The sequence below is a fragment of the Phyllobates terribilis genome, unplaced genomic scaffold (assembly GCF_046119375.1).
Source record: "Phyllobates terribilis strain yellow unplaced genomic scaffold, ASM4611937v1 Scaffold_3__8_contigs__length_932513732, whole genome shotgun sequence".
Lineage (NCBI taxonomy): Eukaryota > Metazoa > Chordata > Amphibia > Anura > Dendrobatidae > Phyllobates > Phyllobates terribilis.
The window spans coordinates 443,503,639-443,530,836 of NW_027362763.1; the positions used below are offsets into that span (position 1 = coordinate 443,503,639).

At 39.1% G+C, this 27,198-nt stretch overlaps 1 protein-coding gene across 5 annotated transcripts in view; it reads left to right on the forward strand.

Moving 5' to 3' along the window:
• The window catches only part of KLHL32 (kelch like family member 32), a 308,567-nt gene that overhangs the window by 127,278 nt on the left and 154,091 nt on the right, over nt 1-27,198 (forward strand). For all 5 annotated transcript variants that reach the window (XR_012318437.1, XM_073675737.1, XM_073675741.1 and 2 more), the window contains 2 exons: nt 1,748-1,855; nt 17,911-18,009. Coding sequence is in view for 4 of the 5 variants with exons in the window: in XM_073675737.1 (XP_073531838.1) it covers nt 1,748-1,855; nt 17,911-18,009 (207 nt within the window). In the remaining variant the exon portion in view is untranslated. The remainder of the gene's footprint in view (nt 1-1,747; nt 1,856-17,910; nt 18,010-27,198) is intronic.

A 27,198-nucleotide genomic window follows, 5' to 3' on the forward strand; every position in this document is an offset into this window, starting at 1 on the left:
AACACCCCCATAGCATGATACTGCCACCACCATGTTTCGCTGTTGGGATTGTATTGGGTAGGTGATGAGCAGTGCCTGGTTTTCTCCACACATACCCCTTAGAATTATCACCAAAAAGTTCTATCTTCGTCTCATCAGACCAGAGAATCTTATTTCTCATAGTCTGGGAGTCCTTCATGTGTTTTTGAGCAAACTCTATGCGGTTTTTCATATGTCTTGCACTGAGGAGAGGCTTCCATCGGGCCACTCTGCCATAAAGGCCTGACTGGTGGAGGGCTACAGTGATAGTTGACTTTGTGGAACTTTCTCCCATCTCCCTACTGCATCTCTGGAGCTCAGTCACAGTGATCTTGGGGTTCTTCTTTACCTCTCTCACCAAGGCTTGTCTCACACGATTGCTCAGTTTGGCTGGACGGCCAGGTCTAGGAAGACTTCTGGTGGTCCCAAACTTCTTCCATTTAAGGATTATGGAGGCCACTGTGCTCTTAGGAACCTTGAGTAATGCAGAAATTCTTTTATAACCTTGGCCAGATCTGTGCCTTGCCACAACTCTGTCTCTGAGTTCCTTGGGCAGTTCATTTGAGCTCATGATTCTCATTTGGTCTGACATGCACTGTGAGCTGTGAGGTCTTATATAGACAGGTGTGTGCCTTTCCAAATCAAGTCCTATCAGTTTAATTAAACACAGCTGGACTCCAATGAAGGAGTAGAACCATCTCAAAGAGGATCACAAGGAAATGGACAGAATGTTACTTAAATATGAGTGTCTGAGCAAATGGTCTGAATACTTATGACCATGTGATATTTCAGTTTTTCTTTTTTAATAAATTTGCAAAAATTTCTACATTTCTGTTTTTTTCAGTCAAGATGGAGTGCAGAGTGTACTTTAATGAGGAAAAAAATGAACTTTTTAGAATTTACCAAATGGCTGCAATGAAACAAAGAGTGAAAAATTTAAAGGGGTCTGAATACTTTCCGTACTCACTGTAATAGTGGCTGTAGAGCTGAATAAACCCTTTTTTTCACCTGTGGCTTGCAGAGATATTAGCAATCAAAGTATTTGTCACCTAATGATTTAAGGTTTGTTAAAATCAAGTGGGTGTTATCAGATAGTTTTCACTGAGGGTGTGTACTTCTTTCTGTATATCACTGACAATGAATTTAAGCAGTCAACAACACTCAGGATGAAAAGAACATGCCCCCACCCTAGCTTAGAGCAGGCTTCTCAATGTGTGAAAGGTATGATACAATGATACAGCTCTGATCTTCTGGTCTAACCTCCTATATGAGTCAGTGGGATGGAGAAGCAGTGCAACTGAGTTTAACTGTGTCACATTACAAACCCTTCTTTCAGATCTCCTTTTATAGCATGGTCGCCTCTGCTGTACTGCCCATCCCCTGACATTGCTTGTCTGGAGCTGAGAGGTTAACAGTTTCAGTAATCACACTTTTGTCTCTTGTGCTTCAATTCTAATGTCTCTGCAGTGAGATCAGAGCAGGTATGTTAGACACAGGAGTAGTCCAGGACAGGCAGGTTACTCCTGTGTGAGACATAATGATATTTGGTGAAAAGTCCTCTTTTAAGGGTTAATAATGTCTACAATTTATATTGTGAAGTCAAGTCATAGACCTGCCTAAACAGTGCAATTATAAAGTCCAAATCTCTAAAAAGTAATGAACAGCTTGGTTGTGTGTCTAGTGTTGCGGGTTCTGCAATCAACTAATACCCATCCTGTTTAATATACAGGCAATGTTCAGTCTGTGCATGGTTGAAAGTGAAGCGGATGAAGTCAATTTACATGGCGTCACCAGCCTTGGATTAAAACAGGCTCTTGACTTTGCCTACACTGGACAGGTATTGTATTATATTGTTCTACCAGTTTGGTTTTAGTTTTTGCACTTTGCGTTTCTTACTACAATTTAACCCCTTAAATATGAGTGCTTGTTTTCTTTTTTACAGGGTGGGTACATATCATTTATTTGAAAACATTTTATAATTTTTGGGGAAAGAATGTAAAAAAAATGCAATTTTCACAACTTATTTAAGTTTTTTGCATTCATTATGAGATATAAATGTCATCTTAAAGGGGTTGTCCAGTCTAAAACGACAAGTCTGCAGTCAATCTATGTGACTGGAGACTGGTGAATCCTCCCAGGGCATGCACTGCACATTGTGAGGATTCACATTTTTTTCAGTCATATAGACTTAGACCGGACAACTCCTTTAACTTTATTGTACATTATGATTATATTATAATGAAGTTACCAAGGTTATACATTTTTTTTGTTTTACTATTTTTAAAAGAGGTTTCTCTGCAACTGTAGAAGACCTGTAACATATTTATTTTTTCATCAATGGAGCTGTGTGAGAGCTTGTTTTTTGTATTTGAGCTATAATTTTAGTTGATATAGTTTGGGGGTACATACTACTTCTTCATCAGTTTTTTTTGTGGAGGCTATACAGTGTAAACAAAAAATTGCCATTTCTGACATTGTTTTTAATTTTTTATGCCATTCATGTAAAAATTTTGTAGTTTTGGGTTTTGTTACTTTTTTTATGCTACTATACATTTTTTTTTCTGATTACAGGGCAAAAATGTGTTAAAATATTAAATCTGCTGATTTTAATAAGATTTTGAATTAAATACTTAAAATATTACTTATAGGGCTCATTCAGACGAGCGTATTATACAGACGTGTGCTGTCTGAGTAAAAATCAGACAGCGCACTGATCAATGTTATTTAATTGGGCTGTTCAGATGACAGTATTTTTAACATGGATCGTGTGAAAAAAATCGTGGCATGCAATATTCTCTTCCTTATATCAGATGAGACTCGCCTATTCTAGTCTAAAAAGAAACCGGATTACATACAGATCATTTGTATTACATCCAATTTTTACGGATACATTGCATTTATTAACCTAGGCAACTGTATTTGATCTTGGGCAGCATGGTGGCTCAGTGGTTAGCACTGCAGCCTTGTAGCACTGGGGTCCTTGCATCTGCAAGGAGTTTGTATGTTCTCCCCGTGTTTGTGTGGGTTTCCTCCGGGTTCTCCGGTTTCCTCCCACACTCCAAAGATATACTGATAGGGAATGTAGATTGTGAGCCCCATTGGAGACAGTGCCGATAGTGTCTGTAAATTGTCTGAATTGTAAGCGCTGCGGAATATGTTGGCGCTATATAAATAAAAAAAAAAGATTATTATTATCTTGCACATTTCAAAATGTTGATGTATAAAAAGGACGCCACATTAGGGTGACAATGCGTTCTATAGAAAAAGTATAAAATTAGTTTTATTAAAAGTCTCATCTTCTATAATTGTTACACATTAGTTGTGTTTAAAAGGTGGCTCAATGTCCTCCCTTGAACACTTAATAGCCGTTAAAATAGGATGAGTAGTTTTACTATAGAGGAGCAATAAGGGCCCCACCGCTCCTTGAAACTCTCTCCAATTTGCTTATTTGTAATTTGTAAAGAATATTTAATATTATTATTAGTTTATTTTTCCTGTTTCAAAGTATTCTTGCTAGATTACAGACAACATTCAGTATTATTCACTGCAATAATTTCGACAAGACAACAATATCGGTGATCGTGATCGGTAAGGTGAAGAGTTTGTTTGATCAATGGAAGAGTCTGAAGAAGAATGCTAAACGGCGAACCAAAACACAAGAATCCAAGGAGAAGGAATTTGTTAATAAACTTGGTGATTTGTTTGATGTCGCTTATGCCATGAAACTTATAAAACTTCAGGAAAACTGTGACTTCTTGTTTGCTCAAAGAAAAAAAGGTCGTCTTGGAAGCATGGGACCATTAGACAGAAAGCTGGCCAAGATCAAGGAAAGAAGATTTATGAGAGAATTACAGGCAGAGAAACTAAGGAAAAAGGAAATTGCGCGAGTTCAGCAGTCGACAGCATCGGCTGCATTTTGCAGTAGTAGTAGCAGTTGCAGCGACAATGGCGCTTCCGACAACAATGCTGATGAGAGCGAAGGGCGTTTTAGTCCCAAGAAACGCAAGTCGGTCAGACCTGTCAACATTGTGACTCTGGAAGTTGCTACAGCTCTAGACAGAACTAATACCAATGATAGAAAAGTGACCTACCTGCTTGCTGCTGCTTCTCAGTCTCTTGGCCATGATCCAGACAGTCTCACGTTGAATAGAGAATCTATCAAACGGGCTCATCGCTGGCATCGAGAGATTGCAGTACATGCCATCAAAGCTTCCTTCGATAGCAGTGGTCCACTGTCTACACTGGGATGGGAAAAGGTTTGCAAGCCTGACCCACAATGAAACTGCTGAGTGAATGGCAGTACTAGTGTCAGGAGGAGGAACTGAGAAGTTGTTGTCGGTCCCAGAGATACCTAACAGCAAATGAGCAGCACATGCTAAGGCTGTATTCGAGGTTCTGCAGGATTGGCGGCTCTTGATTAAAGGTAAGTTTGTCATTCGACATTACCAGTAGTAACACTCGTACAAAGGCTGGTGTGTGCGTCCTCTTGCAACAGAAACTGCAGAAAGAACTACTGAGTTTGCTGTGTAAGCACCACATTCACAAGCTAATTATTGCAAGCATGTTTGATAAATTGTGGCCGGAATCAACAGGTCCAAATATAAAGTTGTTCGAGAGATTTTCGGCTGCCTGAAATCAAAAAACAAGTTTTCGGCTGGAATGGAAGATTACATAATTTCAACTGAGCTAGGTCCACTTAAGGAGTGTCTAGCTGAATTCTGCACCAACCAGCTTGCACAATGCCATCCAAGAGATGATTACAAGGAATTGTTAACTCTGGCACTCCTGTTCCTTGGTCTCCGGCAAACCCAGACATACACATCAACACTCCAGGCGCCTACCATTGGACCTGATGGATGGCCAAAGTGATATACATGCTGAACATCTTCATGTTTTGTCACCAATTTTGTTTAACTTTGAAGCTGTGTGCCCACAATGCGTTTTTTAAGCGTTTCCGCAGCGGCAATTCCGCTGCAGAATCGCTTAAAAAATGCTTGATAGAAGGCCTGCCATGTTCCTCAATGATAATCCGCATGTACTGTGCACATGCTGTGGAAATTTCCGCTGCGGATTATCATTGCGGAAAAAAACGCAGCACTACCAATTATTTTGCGGAAGCGCTGCTTTTTCGCCGCCATTGACTTGCATTGGAACGCATGGATTACGCATCACTGCGTCTGTACATGCGGAATCCATGCATTTCAATGTGCGGATGGTACCCGGGTCTGGAGGAGAGGAGACTCTCCTCCGGACCCGGGTACCATAGAACCTGTAAAAAAAAGAATAAAATAAAAAACAAATATGATACTTACCTTCTGATGGCCCCCGGTGTGCTTGTCTTCGCTTGCCCGCAGATCGTGGTGGACTCAAGGACCTGCGCTGACGTAATTTAGTCATGTGACGGCAGGTCCTTCAGTGTACCGCGAGCTGCCGGCAAGCCGAGACGCATCGAATCAAGACTCCAGGGGCCATCAGAAGGTAAGTATAATATTTATTTTTTATTTTTTACCATTCTTTCGGTCACACTATATAAATCCATGCCGGTTGCATGGATTTATATAGTGTGACCAAGTTGTCAAGCACTTTCCAAGTGATGCTAAAATTGCTTGGAAAACGCTTGACAACCTGCATGCGGAAATGCACGTGAAGAACGCTTCACATCCGCTTGTCCCTGGCAGGAAAAACGCTTGTACAATCCGCATGCGTTTTTTCTGCCAAGGAGATGCAGAAACGCTCAGGAAAAAATCCGGAGCATTTCTGCATCGTGGGCACATAGCCTGACAGTTAAAAAACCTCTGGCAATTTTGCACTTTTACTGTCAGTCCACTTTTACTTGAAGGCTTGGTACCTCTGTCAGATCCCAGCCACATCGCCACGAAATGACTTGACATTACTATAAGAATTTGAAGCATGCAATGGAATCAACGCACCTGTTCCTGAGGCAGCAATAAAAACTGTTAACAGACACTTATGATATTTCAGTGAGATTATGGTCTGTCTGACTTTTTTTGACAAAAAGTAAGGTTCCAACCGCAGAATAGGTTGAGATGTTACTGGCTCTACAGGAGGAAGGCAGCGATGTCTGCTCAACTCGCGTGCAGCTTGCCGAAGACCTTGTCTCACACAAGAAGCTTTATCACTTCATGTCATCCAATACAAAAAACTGTTTGTTGCACTGGAAATTAACCAAGATTTTCTTCATCAAGATCCTTGTCTGTGGCACATCAATGCAAGTCGATGCATCCTCAAAAGTCGCCGAATTGAAAATCGTGAATGATGCCGCCAACTCTCCATTGCACTCATGAGTACATTCAATTCATCACTGAGCAGTCAAGAAAACCAGAAACAGTTTATTCTCCAGTGTGTGGAGAAGCATCTCCATGACTATCCTGAACCAAATAAAGCAAGTTTTGTTAAAAAAAAGTGAAACTGTAAAAGTACTGTAAAATTGTTCAAGACATTTATTACAAATAATTGTTAGTTTTGTGATAATTGAGCCAAACAAAGTTGCAGTGTAAAGAAATTTTGTGTATGTTACAATGACAACAAAGGGAATTATTCCCAGGGGGCGAGACCTAAAAATGTTCACAAAAATTTTTTGACTGTCATCCTACGCTACATGGATGTCACAGGGACATAAAAAACACACACAGCCAAAAGATACATTCACCCATTCATGTGACAAGTGACACATCCTGGTGGTGTCTGTTTTTTCCCGGACAGCTCACGGATCCATTAGTTTCATTGCGCCATACACAAATCAGTTTAAAAATGGATCCATGTCTCCAGACTATGTGATAGTTCACATGTACATTTTTATACTCGGACCGATAGTCCACGTGTGAAAAATCACAGCATTCACTACTTTAATACATATTTAGTTTCTGACTAGCCCATTATAAATCAATGGTGCACAATAAATGGATCACATACGGGTTACCATCTGTATGCCATGTGTTTTTCACAGATCTATTACAAGTATTAAGATATCAAACTTGTATACATTATTTATTAAATTGTTCATGTAAAAACTGTATGCCATACGCATGTACAGAACGGACATACAGATGTCTTCCGAACATAGAAAACGGACAAACGCATGTAATATAGATATGAAAAACCGTCATACGATCATATAGATGTAAAAGCGTTAATTTTTTTGGAAGGAAAACGGACTTTGATACTTATATGAACTTGACCTCACGCGGATGTAGACAATGAACTCTTCCCTGCAACTTCTCTTTCAAGCATTTCCCAGCAATGATATCTTTTATTATTTAATCTTTGGGGCCATCTAGTGGCTATTGAATATATTTTTACTGTGTTGCTTTTTTGTTGAAGTGCCTAAATATCAACAGCATTTACTTTCACTTGTGCTCTTTTGATACAGTTTCTCAATAGGAAATATTCTACAACTCCTCACCTTTTGGAACCTTCCTTAGTTATGCTTCAAAAGTTGCATCAAAAAATGCACAAAACACAATGTGTTATTGTCACTTTAGGCTATGTTCACATATTTTATTCACATATTTTTGAGGTGTTCAAAAACCTTAAGTTTTTCAAGCTGAAATTGCCACAGGAAATTCTCTTTTTGGAGGAGCTTTTCTTTTCCCAAATAGGTTTTGAAGAGGTTTTTCAGCCTCTTGATTTGACAGGTAATATTTTGGGGGTTTTCTACAGAAATCGTTTCAAACTAATTAAATACACTTTTTTGTTTTCTTACAACTATAGTTTTTCCAACCTTTTCAGGAGAATTTTTTTTTAAAAAAAAATCCTCATTTGACCAGCACAGTCAATTTCAGGTAGAAATGAATGAGAAGAATTTTCCAACCATTTTTTAAACCATTTTGAATTATGATTTTAGAGAGGATCTTTCTTATATAACTCCTCAAAAATCTTTCTGTGAGCATAGCTTTAGGCTAAATTCATACATAGGAATTTGTGGCATTTTCACAACGTTTTTGATGTCCTTTTTAGCTTGTTATCATGTTTTTTTTCTTAGGTCACATTCACATGTTGAGTATTTGGGGAGATTTTTACCTCAGTACGTGTAAGCCAAAATCGGGAGTGAAACAATCAGAGGAAAAGTATAATAGAAACACGTCACCACTTCTGCATTTATCACCCACTCCTGATTTTGGCAAATACTGAGGAAAAATACTGACCAAATACTGAACATGTGCATGAAGCCTTAAAGATGCAATAAATACAAAATGTAAAAAAAAAACCAGACAAATACCCATCATGTTGTGGTTTTGGCATTTTTTAGGGGTATTTTTCCCACAAGGTTCTTTATAGTACCTTATTACTACATTAAAAAATTACATATAAAAATATAAAATGCAAACTAAAATGTTTACTTTATTTTAAAAACGCTGGTGCCTTTTATTCATGGCGTTTCATACAGTGTAAGGCTGAGTTTACACAAGCGTATGAAAAATCATCCTTTTTCATCCAGAAAACTAAGATGATTTTCATCCGTATTGTCATCCTTGTGCCATCTGTGTACGTATTTTACATCTGCGTGGCATCTGTATTGCATCTGTGTTCAAATTTATGCATCAGCTGTTTAAAATGTACATTATCAAATACAGTTTCCTAGGTGAATAATGGCAATGTGTCTGTAAGAATCAGATGCTAGATGGATGATTCGTATGGGATCCGATTTTCTTTTTTGTGCACCCACAGACTTGGATGGGGCGAGTCTCATCCTATATGCAGAAGAGATTAGAGCATGCTGTTGCTTTATCACACGGACGCTCAGAACAGCCCCGTTGAATTACATTGGTCAGTGTACTGTCCGATTTTCACACGGACAACTTTTATGCTGTGTCTTTCTGTTTGAGTTTTTATAGGGTTTTTGCGGGCTTTTAATGCAGCCATATATTTGTTTAAAATCAACATACTTAGTTTTAAATTTGGAGTGTTTTCTGCTGATTTCGGATCAGTGGACATTTTTTGGGCATGGCATAGAACGTAACATATGTTTAAAATTACATTTAATAGAAAATGCTGATGGCTGAATCAGTGTCTCTAATAATTAAACTTAACTTTTAATATCTATATTATTTAAGATATTCCCAACATAGGAATTACCGGGCAGATACAGCTGTGTTGTACAGCCAGCACTTGCTGCTAACAGCAGCGACTGGAGCTAACATCAATTGCTGCTATACAAGTGTTTAAACACTGCTGTACATCTAATTTAAAAAGCACAATTGCATGGCGCAATCGTTCCGGCATCTATTGCCCCATCATCTGCAACAAAATTCATGGAAGATTAGGTTGCCATGGCAGCTACTGAAGGCTCCTGTTGCCACCATCTTGGTGCAGTTTTTGAAGCCCAGCCTGTGGCTAGGCTTCATAGAAGATCAGTAATTTTACTATAGGCAGCGATACTGAAGTATCACAGTATATATAGTCCAAGCGAACAAATAATTGCAGGTTCACATCCCCTACGGGGACTAAAAAGTAGAGTACGAATTAATAAAATAATGTTTGAAAAAAATATTAGAAAAATAGACATATAAAAGTTTAACCCCGTAGTGACCGGACCAATTTTTTTAAATCTGACCAGTGTCAATTTATGTAGTAATAACTCTGGAACGCTTCTACATATCCCATTGATTTTGAGATTGTTTTTTTGTGACACATGATACTTTATAATAATGGTCAATTTAGGTTGATATGTTTTGCCTTTCTTTATAAAAAATATCAGAAATTTGACAAAAATGTTTTAAAAATTGCAATTTTCAAACTTTGAATGACTATCCCTTTAATCCCAATAGTCATACCACACAATGCATTAATAAATAACATTTCCCTCATGTCTGTGTGGTATCCCACAAAGTGGCTATTTCTATGAGATACCAGATATATAGTGTGTTTCATATAAATGCTGTTTTTTTGTGTAAACTGTGCATTTTAAATACATTGTGAGACCCGCTGACAGGCAGCACAAAAAGGGTTAATCTTCCTCTCACAGGCTTGATCATGTGACCCAGCTCTGTTTAATATGCAGAAGCTTCTGGAAAAACGCCTCTGGGCAGTCAGCCAATGACTACAGCTCTAATAGTCACATGGGAGTGGGAGGAGCTAAATCCTGTGACGCAGTTAAGGACTGCAGTGGCAGTTGGTGGCCAGACATTTTGAGAAGAGGAAGCCATTTTGTAGGTGAAGGAGTTACCTACCTTCTCCCTGACTGCTGTGCTTAAAAAAGGGACCGACACAATAAGGGGAACTAATAGTCTTCATATTAGGAAGAATTACCTCAGGTCAGAAGCAGAGCACAGTGCTGAGGAAGAAATATTCAGATTTGATGAAACCAGAGGTTACCAAGATCGGCCTGTCTGCAGGTACACAGCAGTCTTCAACCATGAGTGTAGTCCTGTACCTCAGTTCTCTATCGTTTGTGAAAAGGAATTTGCCCCATTATCCTCAGTAAAGAAACTTCTGTTTAAGTTCTTAAGGCTTCTTTATGACTGGGGCCCTGGTGCACAGACTACTACCACCATCATCACCCTCTACCAGGAGGCATTTACTGGAAAAACATTATATTGTGGAGTTTCATGTGGGTGTGTAATTTGAGAAGGGAGGACTCTTCTCCTGACAGAGAACTGACCACAGCGAGATCCATTGTATACTGCGAGGAGTACAGCACCCTGCCGTACACCACATGAGATTACCACATCTGCTTTACATCAGCTCCATTTGTAAAGTGTTGTTTTATTTTGTTAGCATTTTAGAAGGTTTAAAAATGTAGCAGTAATTTTAAATTTTTTCAATGAAATTTACAAAACTTATTTTTATAAGGACCTGTTCAGTTTTGAAGTGACTTCGGGGGTCCTATATGTTGGAAACCACCCAAAAGTGATACCGTTTTAAAAGCTGCACCCCTCAACGTATTTAAAATTGCTCTCAGGTAGTTCATTAACCCTTCTGGTTCTTTTCAGGAAGTAATGGAAAGTGGCATGACAAGAATGAAAACGTTTATTTTTACCACCTAAATTTTGAGAACTTGTGAACAGGCCACTATAGCCAGCAGACTCTAAGGCCGTTATTTGGCCGTTACCTGCCATGGCAAACATCAGGACCATACGATCAAGATCTCAGGGTGCTGATGGGGTTAAAGAGAGAGCCCCTACACTCTGTTAACTATTTAGATTCTGAAGTCACTATTGACAGCAGAATCTAAGGGGTTAAACGTCCATGGTCGGTGCCAACACTAATCTTGGCTGATGCAGCAAGTTGTCAGCTATAGTGTACAGGTGACAGTTACAGGATTGTCACCTGTAAGGGAATGCTAGTCCTTTACATCCCAGGTCAGTAAAAAGACGTCTAGTGGTCACTAAGGGGTTAAATCACATCCCCCTCCCCCCCCCCGCCAATTAAAAATAAAGACATTTTATTTTTTTAAATATATTTGATATTGTGTCTGTAAGGCCACAGCCCCACTATCAGTATTTGGTCAGTATTTTTTCTTAGGAGTGGGAGCCAAAACCAGGGAGGAACAATCAGAGAAAAAGTATAATAGAAACAAGTCACCAATTCTGCATTTATCACCCACTCCTGGTTTTGGCTCCCCCTCCTGAGAAAAAATACTGACCGAATACTGATAGTGGGGCTGTGGCCTTAAAGTCTGATCTATCAAAATATAAAATTATTTAACTCATTCTTAAATGCCACAAAAAAATCAAAAAGACAAAATTATCATATCTTTTGGTCACTGTATTTTTCCCTAAAAATACACTTAAAAGTGCCATATATAACAATGGTATTAATTAGTGTTGAGCCACCCCCGTAGTGTTCGGGTTCGGTTCGGTTCGTCGAACACCGGGATGTTCGTGGAACTGTTCGTCGAACACCTTAGAACACAGTCGAACACCCTTAAAACCAATGGCAGGCAAACAAAAACACATAGAAACACATAGAAAACATCTTCAAAGGTGTCCAAAAGCTGACAAACTGCTCAGAAGACACTCTCTTTAAAAAAGCCGGCCGGCAATTCAGCAGCAGCATACACCTGTACCCGACAATTTAGACAAGAAGGAATAGAGCATCACACATAGATTAGATACAAAGAAACCTGTCAGTCACATATATAATAAGTACAGTGACAGTGTTGGTTACTGTACTTGTCATTTAGTGTTAAAGGATTTATTAAAAAAAATAATAGTGTTTTCATGCACCGTCTCTTTAAAAAAGCCGGCCGGCAATTCAGCAGCGGTACCCGACAATTTATAACAGAAAGAATAGAGCATCACACATAGATTAGATAGATAGAAACATGTCAGTCACATTTATAAGAAGTACAGTGATAGTGTTGATTACTGTACTTGTCATTTACAGTTAAAATAAAGGATTTATTAAAAAAATAATTGGCGTGGGGTTCCCCGTAATTTTAGTCTCTAGCGGAGGTTAAGCAGACGGCTGGGGCAGATGTTTGAAGCCTGGGAAGGGGGTAATACCCACGGAGCTTCCCAGGCTACTAATATCAGCCCCCAGCTGAATACCTAGCCTTTACTAGCTATTAAAATGGGGGACCCCAAAAAAATGATGTGGGGTCCCCCGTAATTTTAGTCTCTAGCGGAGGTTAAGCAGACGGCTGGGGCAGATGTTTGAAGCCTGGGAAGGAGGTAATACCCACGGAGCTTCCCAGGCTACTAATATCAGCCCCCAGCTGAATACCTAGCCTTTACTAGCTATTAAAATGGGGGACCCCAAAAAATGACGTGGGGTCCCCCCTATTTTAATAACTAGCAAAGGCTAGGCAGACAGCTGGGGGCTGATATTAATAGCCCAGAAGGGTGCCATGAATATTGGCCCCCTCCCAGGCTAGAAACACCAGCCGTCAGCCGCCCCAGAAATGGCGCATCCATAGGATGCGCCAATTCTGGCACTTAGCCTCGCTCTTCCCACTGCCCTGTAGCGGTGGCAGTGGGGTAATAGGGCTGGGGTTGATGTCAGCTTATAATGCCAGCTGACATCAAGCCCAGGTTAGTAATGGAGAGGCGTCTATAAGACACCCCCATTACTAACCCCATAGTCAAAGTTAAAAAAAAAACCACAAACACCCAGAATAAAGTCCTTTAATTGAAATAAAGACACAATTCTTTATTGTTCTAAATTAAACCATACTTACCATCACGCCCATTCCAGCTGAAGCCAACGATATCCTGCAATAAAAGTAAAATAATAAAGCAACCTCATCCTTACCTTTCCATGGTTCCCACGACAGCTTCAGCTCTGCTACATTCACATGACAGGCTGGACCGCAGCAGAACGCTGCCATCCAGCTTGCCATGCAGCAGACACTGAGAAGCGCAGGCATGCTTGCGCTCTGCAGTGTCTGGCTGTGTTGGCATAAAGATGAGCCGAGGTCATGTCCAATGAACTCAGCTCACCTCACTGACAGCGTGGGAAAATTCTCAGCGCTTCAGCAGGAGAATTCTCCCACGCTGGGATGGCATTGAGATGACAGACTGGATCACAGCTGAGCGCTGCCATCCAGCTTGTCATCCTTCAGAGACACTGCAGAGCGCAAGCATGCCTGCGCTCTGCAGTGTCTATGAAGGATGGCATGCTGGATGGCAGCACTCACCTTATAGACGCCTCTCCATTACTAACCTGGGCTTGATGTCAGCTGGCATTATAAGCTGACATCAACCCCAGCCCTATTACCCCACTGCCACCACTACAGGGCAGTGGGAAGAGCGAGGCTAAGTGCCAGAATTGGCGCATCCTATGGATGCGCCATTTCTGGGGCGGCTGAAGGCTGGTGTTTCTAGCCTGGGAGGGGGCCAATATTCATGGCACCCTTCCTGGGCTATTAATATCAGCCCCCAGCTGTCTGCCTAGCCTTTGCTAGCTATTAAAATAGGGGGGACCCCACATCATTTTTTGGGAGTCCCCCATTTTAATAGCTAGTAAAGGCTAGGCATTCAGCTGGGGGCTGATATTAGTAGCCTGGGAAGCTCCGAAGGTGTTACCCCCTTCCCAGGCTTCAAACATCTGCCCCAGCCATCTGCTTAACCTCCGCTAGAGACTAAAATTACGGGGAACCCCACGCCAATTTTTTTTTTAATAAATCCTTTATTTTAACACTAAATGACAAGTACAGTAATCAACACTATCACTGTACTTATTATATATGTGACTGACATGTTTCTACTATCTACTCTATGTGTGATGCTCTATTCTTTCTGTTATAAATTGTCGGGTACCGATGCTGAATTGCCGGCCGGCTTTTTTAAAGAGACGGTGCATGAAAACACTAATATTTTTTTTAATAAATCCTTTAACACTAAATGACAAGTACAGTAACCTACACTGTCACTGTACTTCTTATATATGTGACTGACATGTTTCTATCTATCTAATCTATGTGTGATACTCTATTCATTCTGTTCTAAATTGTCGGGTACCGGTGTATGCCGCTGCTGAATTGCCGGCTTTTCATGTTTCACTGTGAGCACTGTTCCCATCAATTTGGGCAACCACTGTAATGCCACAACCACCATGGCTGTGGCATTACAGTGAGTGGCAGACAATCCCTGCATGATTGGTGCTCTAAATAGCGCCAGACATGCAGGACACGCTTTTGGTGCACGGACAGTTATCGAACATAACCTCGAACAGCCGAATTTTTTGCAAATCGTTCGCGTTCGTCGAACGGCTCGAACACCGCCCAAAACAGCTCGAATTTGAGATTGGCGAACAGTTCTAGTCGAACACCGCTCATCTCTAATATTAATATGGTATAGTAGCAATAAAAGATACAGTTCAGCTGGCAAGAAACAAGCCCTTACAAAAGGTCCAGGGGAAAAAGAAAAATATTATGGGTCTCTTTAAAAACTGCCACAATCCAATTTTTTTTTTTTTTTTTTACAAAATTCTGAATTTCTTAGCTTTTATTTTCTATTTTAGTAGTTATGAGTTTGATATCACTGTAATCATACTAACCTGAAAAATCATTCGGCCAGGTCATTTTTACCGCATAATGACTGTTGTAAAAACAAAATAAAAAAAACAATTCCGGAAATTATTTCTTTTTCACCATTTCACTGCACTTTACACTTTTTTTCTTGTTTTCCAGTACTTTGTATAGTAAAATGAATGCTGTCAGTCAAAACTACAATTGGTCCCCCCAAAAATGAAACCCTCATACAGCTATGCCAAGTAAAAAAAAAGTTATGGCTCTTGTAGGAAGGCGAGGAACAAAAAGCACAAAAACTGCGCGTTTGGGAGGAAATTAAAATATTATATTTTTAATAACGCAGAACTTTTTACATGTTTTTTTTATGCTGTTAGGCTATGTGCCCAAGTTGCGGAAATGAAGCATATTTTTTACGCTTCTCCCTGGCAGGAAAAACGCATGCGGATTTTACATGCGTTTTTCCTGCCAGGTAGAAGCGTTTGTCAAGCGTTTTTGCATGCATTTCTGCATGCGGGTTATCAAGCTCTTTTTCAAGCGATTTTAGCATCACTTAGAAAACTGCTTGACAACTTGTTCACGCTATATAAATCCATGCAACCGGCATGGACTTATAGTAGTGTGACCAAGTTAGTTAAAAAAAAAGAATAAAATGGTAAAAAATAAAAAATAAAAAGTTCATACTCACCTTCCGGTGTTTTCCCGGTGTTCTCTCCGCCGCGTCCGGTGTGTTGGGTGGCTCGCGGTGGTGTGAAGGACCTGCGGTGACTTCATTGAGCCATGTGATGGGTCACATGACTCAGTGACATCATGGCAGGTCCTTCACAACAACGGGAGCAGTGCAAGAGAGCGGACGCGGCGGAGAGAACACCGGGAAGACACCGGAAGGTGAGTATAAATTTTATTTTTTATTTTAAATTCTTTTTTTTTACAGTTTCTATGGTACCCAGGTCTGGATGAGAGCCTCCTCTCCTCCAGACTTGGGTACCATCCGCACATTGAACCATGTGATATCCGCTTGTGCACATGTAGTGATGCGGATGTCACGCGGTCCAATGCAAGTCAATGGCGGCGATTACGCTGCGTGTCCGCAAAATTAATGGACATGCTGCGGATTTTTGAGCGCAGCATAAACGCTGCGGAAAAAAACGCAGCATGGGCATTGAGGACCATGGGGGGCGGATTATCAAGCGTTTTTGAAGCGTTTACGCTGCGGAAATTCCGCAGCATATACGCTTGTAAAACGCTACGTGGGCACATAGCCTTAAGTAGATAAATAAATAGTTGGAAAAGAAACAGTGGATTATATTTGTTTAGTTGTACTGCTCATACTATGAGACAAATTCTGTAGTACAGCTTTTTTGACAGATGCAACAAAAAGAATGTGTGCCACACTGGATACTCTTGTCTTATTAAAGGAAGTCTGTCAGCAGATATTTGCTATTTAATCTGAGAACAGCATAATGTAGGGGCAGAGACCCTGATTCTAGTGACATGTCACTTACTGGGCTACTTGTGGTAGTTTCAATAAAATCAGTGTTGTGTCAGCTGGAGATTATAGCTACAGGTCTAGTTGTCTCGTGCCATGTAGTCTTCCTGTACTTTGTAACTACACCCCCACCACCGATTGGCAACTTTCTGTATATACAATGCAAAATCAGAAAGCTGCCAATCAGTGTTGTGGGCGGGGTTATAGAGAGCTCAGCATTGAGAGAACTGCTAGATCTGCAGCAGAGAAAGCAGTGATTTTATCAAACCTATAGTAAGAAGCTCAGTAAGTGACACATCGCTGGAATTATGGTCTCTGTCCCAATATCACATTGCTCTAAGATTCCGTATCAAAAACCTGGTGACATATTCCCTTTAAGAATATCTAACTCTATCACACTGCCAGTGTTACTGTAATAAATTTAGCACAACTTCTGACTGCCTGAACTAAGTTTACACTGTCTATTAGTGGAAACTAATAGTGTAAACTTAGTAAAGGCAGCCTGATTACCTGTCAGTCACTGTGACAAACACACACAATGTGTGATAAATCATTCAGAAAAATTAGACACTTTCTCCTACTCATGTCAACTATTCATATGAAGATCCCATATAGTGCTATATATATAATAATAATATATAATAGTTGTTTTACAAGTGTGTTTAAAGGGAATGTTTCATCTATATGTGATACTATAATTTTTTAATAATTAAAACCAGACTTTTTTAATAATTAAAACCATGTTTCAGAAAATGAAACATTTTTTTTTAATTTTCTGGTTCCAGATCTTTTTTATTTTCTATGCATTGTAGCAGAAGAATGAAATACAGACAAGAATAGTCAGGCCCTGAGCTGTGCAGAGGTCACTATAACCTATGCAGAGGTCATTGTGCGGAGAGGGGGAGGAGGTGAGGTGTGACCATCACTTATTGTGAATAGTATGATCTTGTGTTCTCTATATGTAGGTTTTATCTATCATTGTAATCCTGCCTGTGGTGGTAATATGGCTGCTGAAAAGGAAATATGAGCCCAATATTAAGTTTAGTGCTCAATCTGAAAATTGCCAGATTTTCGCATTTTTATAAAAATAATATAAAAAATGAAACAAACAATATGTCTTCTGATTACACATTTATTTTAATGTGGTACCCGTCGCGTGGCAAATATTGCCTCTGCTTACTGATCGGCAGAGCTTCTTTGGCAGGACCCAAGCAACTGATATTAAAAACGACAGTATATTCCGACATAACTTAATAATTGAGCGATCTAACAGGGTTTTAGGATGTATTTTTCTGAGAAATGGTTTTAAAAATGTCTTAGATCTAATGTCTAAAATCTGATTTTGTTCATTTAACGTTCTAATGATTCTATCAAGTCTGATATTCCTCTTTGGCTTGTGGAGCAGGCTGCGCTTATGATAGTGTATTTATTGCCATCATTCTGATGACTCATGTTTCCTCTGTTTTAATAGATACTATTGGAGCCAGGAGCGATTCAAGATGTTTTAGCAGCTGGCAGTCATTTACAGTTACTTGAGCTCTTAAACCTTTGTTCTCAGTATCTGATCCAGGTAGGTTTTTCAAAGACACTTAAAGTGGTATTCCATCTCGGAACAAAACTAGACTCTCCCCCCCCCCCCTTATAGTCATTGGGGCCCTTCTTCTTCAGGTTGTGTCTATTTTGTAATGGATCTGTTTTATGCATGAATTACTTTTACCTGTTCCTAAAACGGAACAGAAAAACTGAACTGAAAACGCAGGTATGAACCGAGCCTTAAAGGGTTACTCTGATTCCTCCAGAATGGAAGATGCCTATTCCAGTAGCTTACTTCTACTTGCCTATTCACTTGGGTGGATGTTGTGAAGGGGTTTTTCTTCACCATGAAAAGTATTCTGTGATCATCCACCACTATTGTCTTCCGAGGACATCCTTTTTCTGTTCCCAAGCTCACCACACTGCTTTTTTTTTTTTGCAGAATGTACCAAACTATTGATTTGGCCACTCATAACATTACTGCTGTCTCTCTCATAGATTCTTAATGATGGTCCGATTTTCTTCCATTGAGAGCTCATTTGACTGCATGTTGTGGGTTCACAGCAACAGCTTGCAAATGAAAATGCCAACCTGGAATTAGCTCCAGACCTTTTCCGTGCTTAATTAATGGGCTACTTGGGCTATTCCCCGTTAGTCCATCATCAAAGAGCTTTTGAGATCATTGTCCAATTACCTTAGGTATCTTTAAAAAGAGGCAGTACATATTAAAGTTCTTTAATTCCTAAACCCTTACTAATTGGGATGGGAATACCCTCAAATTAAAGCTGAGAGTCTGCACTTTAAGCACATGTTGATTATATAACTGTATCTTGAATATAACCCTACAAACATGTGTCACACTTTAATTAAAATATAATATCTTTATTAAATCTTGTTTATAAAAATATCATATAAATAACATATAATAATATCAAGGAAATGCAAAGCATAAAAGTGGACATATATGGTTGGGGATATGAATGTGTTAAATCACAGATATACATTCCAGTACAATACTTAATTTGTATACATAGTCAAAGCTGTAGCCATATATACATAATGTTAGATCTGGTAAGGTGCAATATAGTTACCTCAAGACCATATGAATGGTCTCTTTTTGCCTCTTGCTCTCTCGAACATCCCCTCAAGAAAGCAGCAGGCGAAACGCTTGTCGGGGTGCGAAAATTCATATGGTCCTTAGGGTAACTATATCACACCTTACCAGATCTATCATCTTGTCTTAGTTATTATAATTTCATATTGAGCATATTGCGCACATACGTTTATGATAGTGATGCTCAACTTGTGATATACGGCTAAAACTATGACTATGTATACACATTGAAGGGGTTGTGCGGTAAAAAATGAAAAGTCTGCAGTCACTGTGTGTGACTGTAGAATTTTGAATCCCCCCATTGCACACACTGTGCTCTGCGAGGATTCGCCAGTTTGTGAGCCGGGAACAGTGGTGATGTATGCGATATGCATATTCCCGGGCAGAAAGTGTCTAGTGGGCGCGGCCTTGCTCCATACAAGTGTATGGAGCGAGGGTGCGACCATCTAGCGGACGCAACCGTCCAGTCGGCGTGGCTGTTTAACAGGTGCGGCCTCACACAATATACTTATATGAAGTGAGGCTGCGCCCACAAGGCTTCTTCTGCCCAGGTGTATGCATATCGCATACATCCCCTCACAGTGCACATTGCCTGGGCTGGGGGGATTCAAAGGTCTGTAGACACACAGAGTGACTGCAGACTTTTCATTTTAGATCGGACAACCTCTTTAAGTATTGTACTGACATGTCTATTTATAATTGAAAACTTTCATATATTCACGCTTTTATGCTTTGCATTTCTATGATCTTATTATATGTTATTTATATGATTTTGTTATAAGCAAGATTTAATAAAGATATTATATTTTAATTAAAGTGACATATTTTTGTAGGGTTATTAACTGTTTGTTCATACTTTATGCTATATCATGGTTATCCTGTATCTTGAATATGTTTAGTTAAAGGGTATAATGCCAAAATTTGTGTCACTGTCCAAATATTTCTGGACCTAACTGTATATATCTTGAATGTCATACAATTGCTGTAGCCTGTCTTGTAGTATGAATGACTAGACTGTTGTTTTTGACATCGCCATCCACATGCTTAGGATGCATGACATCACTGTGCCCCTCTGTGACTTATTAGAAACACACAATACTAAGTACCTACTGCATCAGCAACTGATAATATACTAACCTGCCACAAGTAATTACTTGGTGTTCTGTGCCCACTCAGTGACATAAAGGGATTGTCTATTCACCTACTGTAATCCTATTATCCTTGGGGTATCTAGCAGTTTACACACAATTCAGGTACAGAGTGAGGGTTACTTTTTTCAGTGGTTCACCTCTCTAGCTAAAACACTGCAGTCCCAAAGTGGTATCCCATCAGGAAGATTTTTCTTGGCCCTCATATATATATATATATATATATATATATATATATATATATATATATATATATATATATATATAACATGGCTGGTCAGTCAAGCTAAAAGTTATACACACATTTATACTGTTAACCTGCTGAGAATGGATGATGTCTCTGCAAGCCCTGTGCGATGTCAACACTTAAGTAGAAAATAATGTTCAACCAAATAATGACCTCTCCTGACATCTTATGTGCTCTAGTAGGGCACTGGCCTTTCCTGAGTTGACACTGCAATACAATTACAGCCTAAAATTTACAAGACTTAAAGTAGTTTTCTTACATAATATAAAGGGTTAAGGCGTTGGACCATCTTAAACACATGACTATTACAGCCAATAGGTAACCTCTATAGTCTTGTGCCATATATCTCTAAGGTCGGTGATTGGCTGCAGCAGTCATAAGCTGTAGACAAGATGTTATCACTACAGACCTGTAAACAAAGTCAGATAAGTGATGCTTGTTTTGTTATTGTACATCGTTACCTGTCTTTGGCCCAATTTGGTCTGATCTTGAAAAGCTCTTCAATTGCTAAATATTGTACAACTTTCTGATATACTTTACTTTTCAATTTTTTTTACCATTTTCAACAAATTAATTTGCTAGAAGTGGATTATATTTGGAAACAAAGGTATCCAGTGTAATGCTCAGAGCAAAACAACATGAACTGCAAGATGATGTTGCTGCAAAAGGCAGAAACGCGTCCATCCACTTCTTAGTTAAGAACAGGACCAGCTTTCTAGAGGTTTTAAGTAATCATTCTATTCCTGTATATCATAGTTTACCAAAAATGGTTGGAGATATTATTCCCAATACCCAACCAGGGACTTTGGGGATATATTTGTATTGTTGTAGAATTTCTCTGTATTGCAGTGCAGGTCTGGTTGCAGAGCTGTATTCACAGCTCATACTGCCCTAGGCACTAAGCCTAAATACGCCTAATTAAAGACACATTTACACTCGTCAAATAAGATATATTCATATCTGCTTTTGGAATCTCACAATTGCACAATTCATCACTTATAACAGAGGAAACGTCATGCAGTCCAGTCTTTTCCCCCAAAATGATAGACACTATGATGGACCCCAAAGCACTACAGTGGAAACCATTGGTTTGTACATATCTATAGTACAAGCAAACACATAAGAAAAAACTTTGTTATACATCTGCGTTTTTCTCCACTAATGAGCTCCTTTTCCCCCTTCTTTCAACCACCTGAACTCCACTCTGAAAATAAAGTCAAATTAGTTTTGCTCAATACAGGATGGACAGGTTACACCTCCTATTATACTATATGAAGATGAGTGTGAGCAGAAGTGAGGATCATAGTGAGAAAACAGACAGAGAGAGAGAAACACAGAAAGATCGTGCTGAGGTTTCTAACAAGTCTTTTACCTCACCTTAGAGGTGAATTCACATCTACAGTACACTGATGAGTTCTGCTGTACAATTTCCTCCACATTGCTGCTGATTTTCTCTGTGTGCTAACTAAAGAATGAAGAGCAGGAATACATCTGCTATGTTTGGGATAAATAATAGCAGCTAGTCTCTTCCCACCAGATAAAAGTAGATTGCAAATTAAGAAGTAGAGTCTGCAAAGGATAAACATGTGAACATGCCGGATATAAGTGATATAATGGCAGAAATAATGATATTCTTCATATACACATGACAGCTTATTTGTAAGTTACTTGAAAGTACAGTTAACCCTTTAAATTTCAAATTTCTGTCTGCTACCACTAGAGGGGGCCTGCTACATAAGTATTTATATTGCTAGATTTGTCATCTAATTCATATTATGTTTAAATGGCATTTTTGGCCTTCATTTGACATACACATAAGGAAACATGGCTAAAGTATATAATAATTTAGAGGCTTTTCTAGTGTACACTCTAAATGCAAACAAAATATATGAACAAACCCTCTTTTTAATTGGAAAACAGTATAAACATATGTGCTCTCTATTGTAAGGGCTGAAGACAGTCAGCAGTTTTTCATTTATAATATGATTGTGTGAAAAGCAGAGAATTTCGAGCTCCATATACCAATAATGGAGCTTCAATCATTTTAAGGATACATTCTAAAACTATTTACAGCATATAAAACAGTTCTAGCATTATCTCCTATTATAATGCATCTGCTTTATAATAATTACAAACTATTTAACATATTACCAATTCCACAATTACAGTGTGGCCTTTAGAACATAAAATGTGTTTTACTGCCCCTAAATATTTCATAGTTGGGGATCAGCATGATAAAGTAACACCTGTTTTTCTGAAACCTTCATTGTTTGCACAGGTACAGGTTGTCTCATTATATTAAATGGGTACAATTGCAAAATGCTTATAAAAGCAAGCAGCTTTGCAGGTAACCTCTCATCATAAATTCTTTCTGTTCTCAAAAACTGAAGGATTATTAATTTTGTAGTGTACAGCTTGTTGTCAAAGTTACCGACCATCTCAGATTTGGCCAGATTCCTAGGCAGAGAGTGCGCGCTTTCAAGCTATTTGTTATTCAGCTGGCAAGTGCTGCCCGGAAGCTAGCCCGATCTCTTGAGCTGGCCAGATTCAGTGCCCCTATGCTTCACCCATGCTGCAGAGGTAAAGTTGCCTCTGGTAGCAGCATGGGAGAGCAGTTTAGCTAACAGCTCAGCCATGCTGTCAGTGTTCAGGAGCGTACTTCACCCCGGAAGTCATGGGGCTGAGGAGCAGGGTGCTCCTGAAAATAGGATCAAAAGACAACCCCTTTAAGCTCAAGAACCAGGCACAGCTACACATATACAGTGCATACACCAATGTGCCTTTATAAACTATGTTGTTTTCATTTTTGTAACAGTCAATAGTCCCAGAGGTCAAACCTCCACTGATCAAACATTTAGAGCCTATTCTAAGAATTGGCCTCAATTGTCTAGATCTGCAAAAGAGCCGTCACTTCCCAAAGTTGTTTGTTCCCTATCATTTTGTTTTCCAGTAGGAGATCCAGTTAGAAGAACATGTATGTGAGAAAAAGGTCACGCAGATTTGCGTAACAGCGTGGCAAATCAAAGATGTTCATGGGCAGAGCCGATTTTTTGGCGCGAACAAGCCGGAACCCCGAACACGAACCCGAATTTGAAATGCCGAACGAATTCGCTAAACAATAGTTTCAACGCCGTACCGGCGTCTTTATCAAGTGTAAAAGAACAAATGTCAAATGTTTTCCAGTAGACATTTTTAGAATTTTTTTTTTATGAGTAATGAATTGTGTTGACTTTTCTTAAATGGAAAGTTTGGGGAATCTAAAAAAAAAACTGCAAAACATCTTTTAACCCACATTCTGAGCTGTGCTGTGTTTTGGGTGTTTGATATGCTGACATTTAGCTGGTTTTGTTGGACTGGAGCCATCACACCTATTTAGTGACATGATTACTGTGTTACTTGACATAGTGGCAGCTTGCAGATTAATGCTAGGAAAAGTGCTGTGCCCCCTCCTTTATCCCCTCATTACAGTGAAATAATGATAGGATTGCTAAGCAGTTGAAAAATATGACCTGGAAATGGCTGAGACGATTCTGAATGTCAGTACACTTTATTGCAGGTTAAATTGAACACTAATGCCAGGATTTGCTTTGGCCTGTTGTTTGGTATCACACCTCGATCTGTCAGGAATGGCAGATAATTCCAGATTCTGGTGCAATACCGTGCAAAACAAAAACCAAGGTAACTCTCCCATGCCAATTATAGAAAAAGCCTTGTTTCTACAGAAGAAACCCATTTTGAAATGATCATAGACAATATCGTCTGCTTCTTTGCAATTTGCTTTGACTGTTGTTAATGGGAAGCAAAGCAAAGGGTTGACAGAACTAGCTTTAACATTGTTCCAATAATGGAGATTTAATTTTTCACATTATCTTAAAAAGGGTTTTAAAATGACTAAATTGTATAAAATTCATCTAATATTTGTCAATCAGTAAGCCTTTAATAACAGTTTTCATGAACTGAACATGATGCCAAATGCCTTTTTATATCATTTTCTGCACTAGAAACGATTATGTGCTATTATTGAGAGCAGATGTTTTGTAAAAAAAAATCTGAAATAGTAAGTTATGATAACATATACAGTATAATATAGTGTATATTATAGAAGTCAGTATAGATGGATAAGTGGATAGATAATTATAAAGGCCGACATGCTATTACACATGAGATGGCATCTATGAGGCCAATGACCTGGGGGCAGCCTCCGGCCTGGTGTCCATCTACTTTTCTCCCAATATTCACCGCAAATGTTGGGATGATTTGTATTAAGCATTCTCATAGCATTGAGCCCGCTTTATATTACTTATTTATTATGCTTTGCTTTTATAGCGCCATCATATTCTGAAGCTTTGCAGATATTGTCATCACTGTCCCCTTTGGGCTCACAATCCAAATTCCCTATCAGTATGTCTGTGGAGTGCGGAAGAAAAGCCAAACAAATACAGGAAGAACATAAAAACTCCTTGCAGATGTTGTCTTTGGTGGGATTTGAACCCAGGTGCCCAGCGCTCCAAAGCAACAGTGTTAGCCACTGAGCCACCGTGCTGTCACTTTAAGCTCCGTGGGTGCCCAATGTTGTACACAGAAGATACTCAGTGGTAAATGCTGTTATTGGAGCAAGCACACAGCAGTTTAACCCTTTACAAGCTGTGGTGAACAGCCACCATTGCATCTATCACTCCCATTTCGTACCTGTAAATTGATCAAAGAAACCCGATGGGTTATGTAATGGCATGGGGAAGGATTAAATTTGGACATTGGCTATGGAGACCCTCTTATTTCTATGTATACCACTGAACAGAAAGAATGGGATAAAAGAAGGAAAGAAAGAAAAGAAAAGAAAGAAGTAACAGAAAAGAAAGTAATAACAGAAAAGAAATAAACAAGTAATAACAGAAAAGAAAGAAAGAACATAAAAGAAAGAAGTAATAACAGAAAAGAAATAAAAAGAGAAGGAAAGAAGTAATAGAAAAGGAAAAAGGGAAGGAAAGAAAGAAAAGATAAGTAGATGGATAAGACAAATTGCTCTGGATATTAGATTTAATGACGATTTAGACCTTGATTCATAAAGTCTGGTGTCTTGTACGTCAGTCTTAATTAGGGTAATGCAGGAATAAGATGCACCACTTAGTGAATTTGGTACATCTTATTACTGACGTGCACCTTGCCAGCCAGAAATGTTACTTCAGTCCATGACTGGAGTAACATTTCTGGCATAAGAAATGTCAGAACTATTGACACCCTTTCCCGCCCCATCTCCTAGCTTCGCCTTATTGGCTTCAAAATGCACAAAGTTGTGAAAGTTTGAGCTGCACAATTTTGCGACTTTTCAAAATGTTTTGCCCCAGTTTTCTGTTGAAAATACTTTGATGAATCACCCTCTTCATTTTTAGGGGGACTTCTGATTATCTCGCTATGGTAGAATCAAACATAGGACATAGGGAGCATGCAACGTTATGTCTTCTTTTATTTGTTAATGCTGTAAGAAATTTCACATGGACTAATTTCTCGATGGGCTACTGTGTAATTTTGCTTTTTATTTTATGCTGTACATATTAGTCTAATCCTGACGTGTTAGAATCATAATACAGGAGACAACTAATGTGGTTTAAAGTGCTGCTACTGTCGGTAATAGTAGTAGGGCCCTGCCCCTAATAGAGGTACCAAATGGCTGTGCTTAGGAGAACTCTTCATGTTGTCTGGTGGCTGGGTCCAGTAATATGAACTTAATGTTTAATTGTTTGATGGCTCCAGATGAGGAGGGCTCCAATTAACCCCCAAGTGCTGAAGGCCCAGGGCAATTGCCATATTTACCATCCTTATAATCATGTCATAAGTAGTAACATCAATAATGGAATATATGTGAATTTATGAATAGCAAAATAATGCACAGAAAATACTTTAGTTGATAGATGGATGTAGTTGATAGATGATGGATCAATTGATGAACAAATGATGGATGGATAGATCAATAGATACTCGGACAGAAAGAGAGAAAAGACGAGAGAGAGAGATAAGGGATATATGTATGGGTAGAGGAATGAGTAGATGTGATACTAAGTGACCTTCTGCTTGTGACCTTCATATTATATGTAATTTATTGCAGTATTCTTACCCCAATAAACTTTAATACACGAAAACTATTAACGTAGCCACAAATGAAATAAATAGCATAATAGACAAATTTGGTTGAATGTCAGGACCTCATTTTACTGTTACATCCCAGTGACCTTGTAAAGGATAGCGAAACAGAAATTGTCCGCATTGCACTGGTTAATCCAATTCCCTGAAAGCTTTGTGCTCAGGATGGATCGCAGTGCAGTAGATGGCAGTATCTGACCATTGCATCACAGCAAAATGAGCTCCAAGTTGGACCGCTGCAGAACGTACTTATTTTTCTCATTATTATTAGTATTACAAGCTGCAGAGCAGATATTATTCACACATTGCCCGCCATGCATTGTCATTTTTTAACAAACACCGAGGATCCTTTAATGTTTTAACAGGCAATGTGGCCAGATTTTTTTGCCGGAATGGTCATTTGTCATTATACTTTGTGAAATCTTTCATTTGCTCTAATTTGAATGTAAATGACTCCAAGGTTTTACAAATAAGGTGACACACTCACATAAATGTAATTGCCGAGTTCATCTCCTTTCTTTTTCTATATCACTCATTAGGTTATGAATTAAATACATCTTATTAAACTAGGGGCATGTC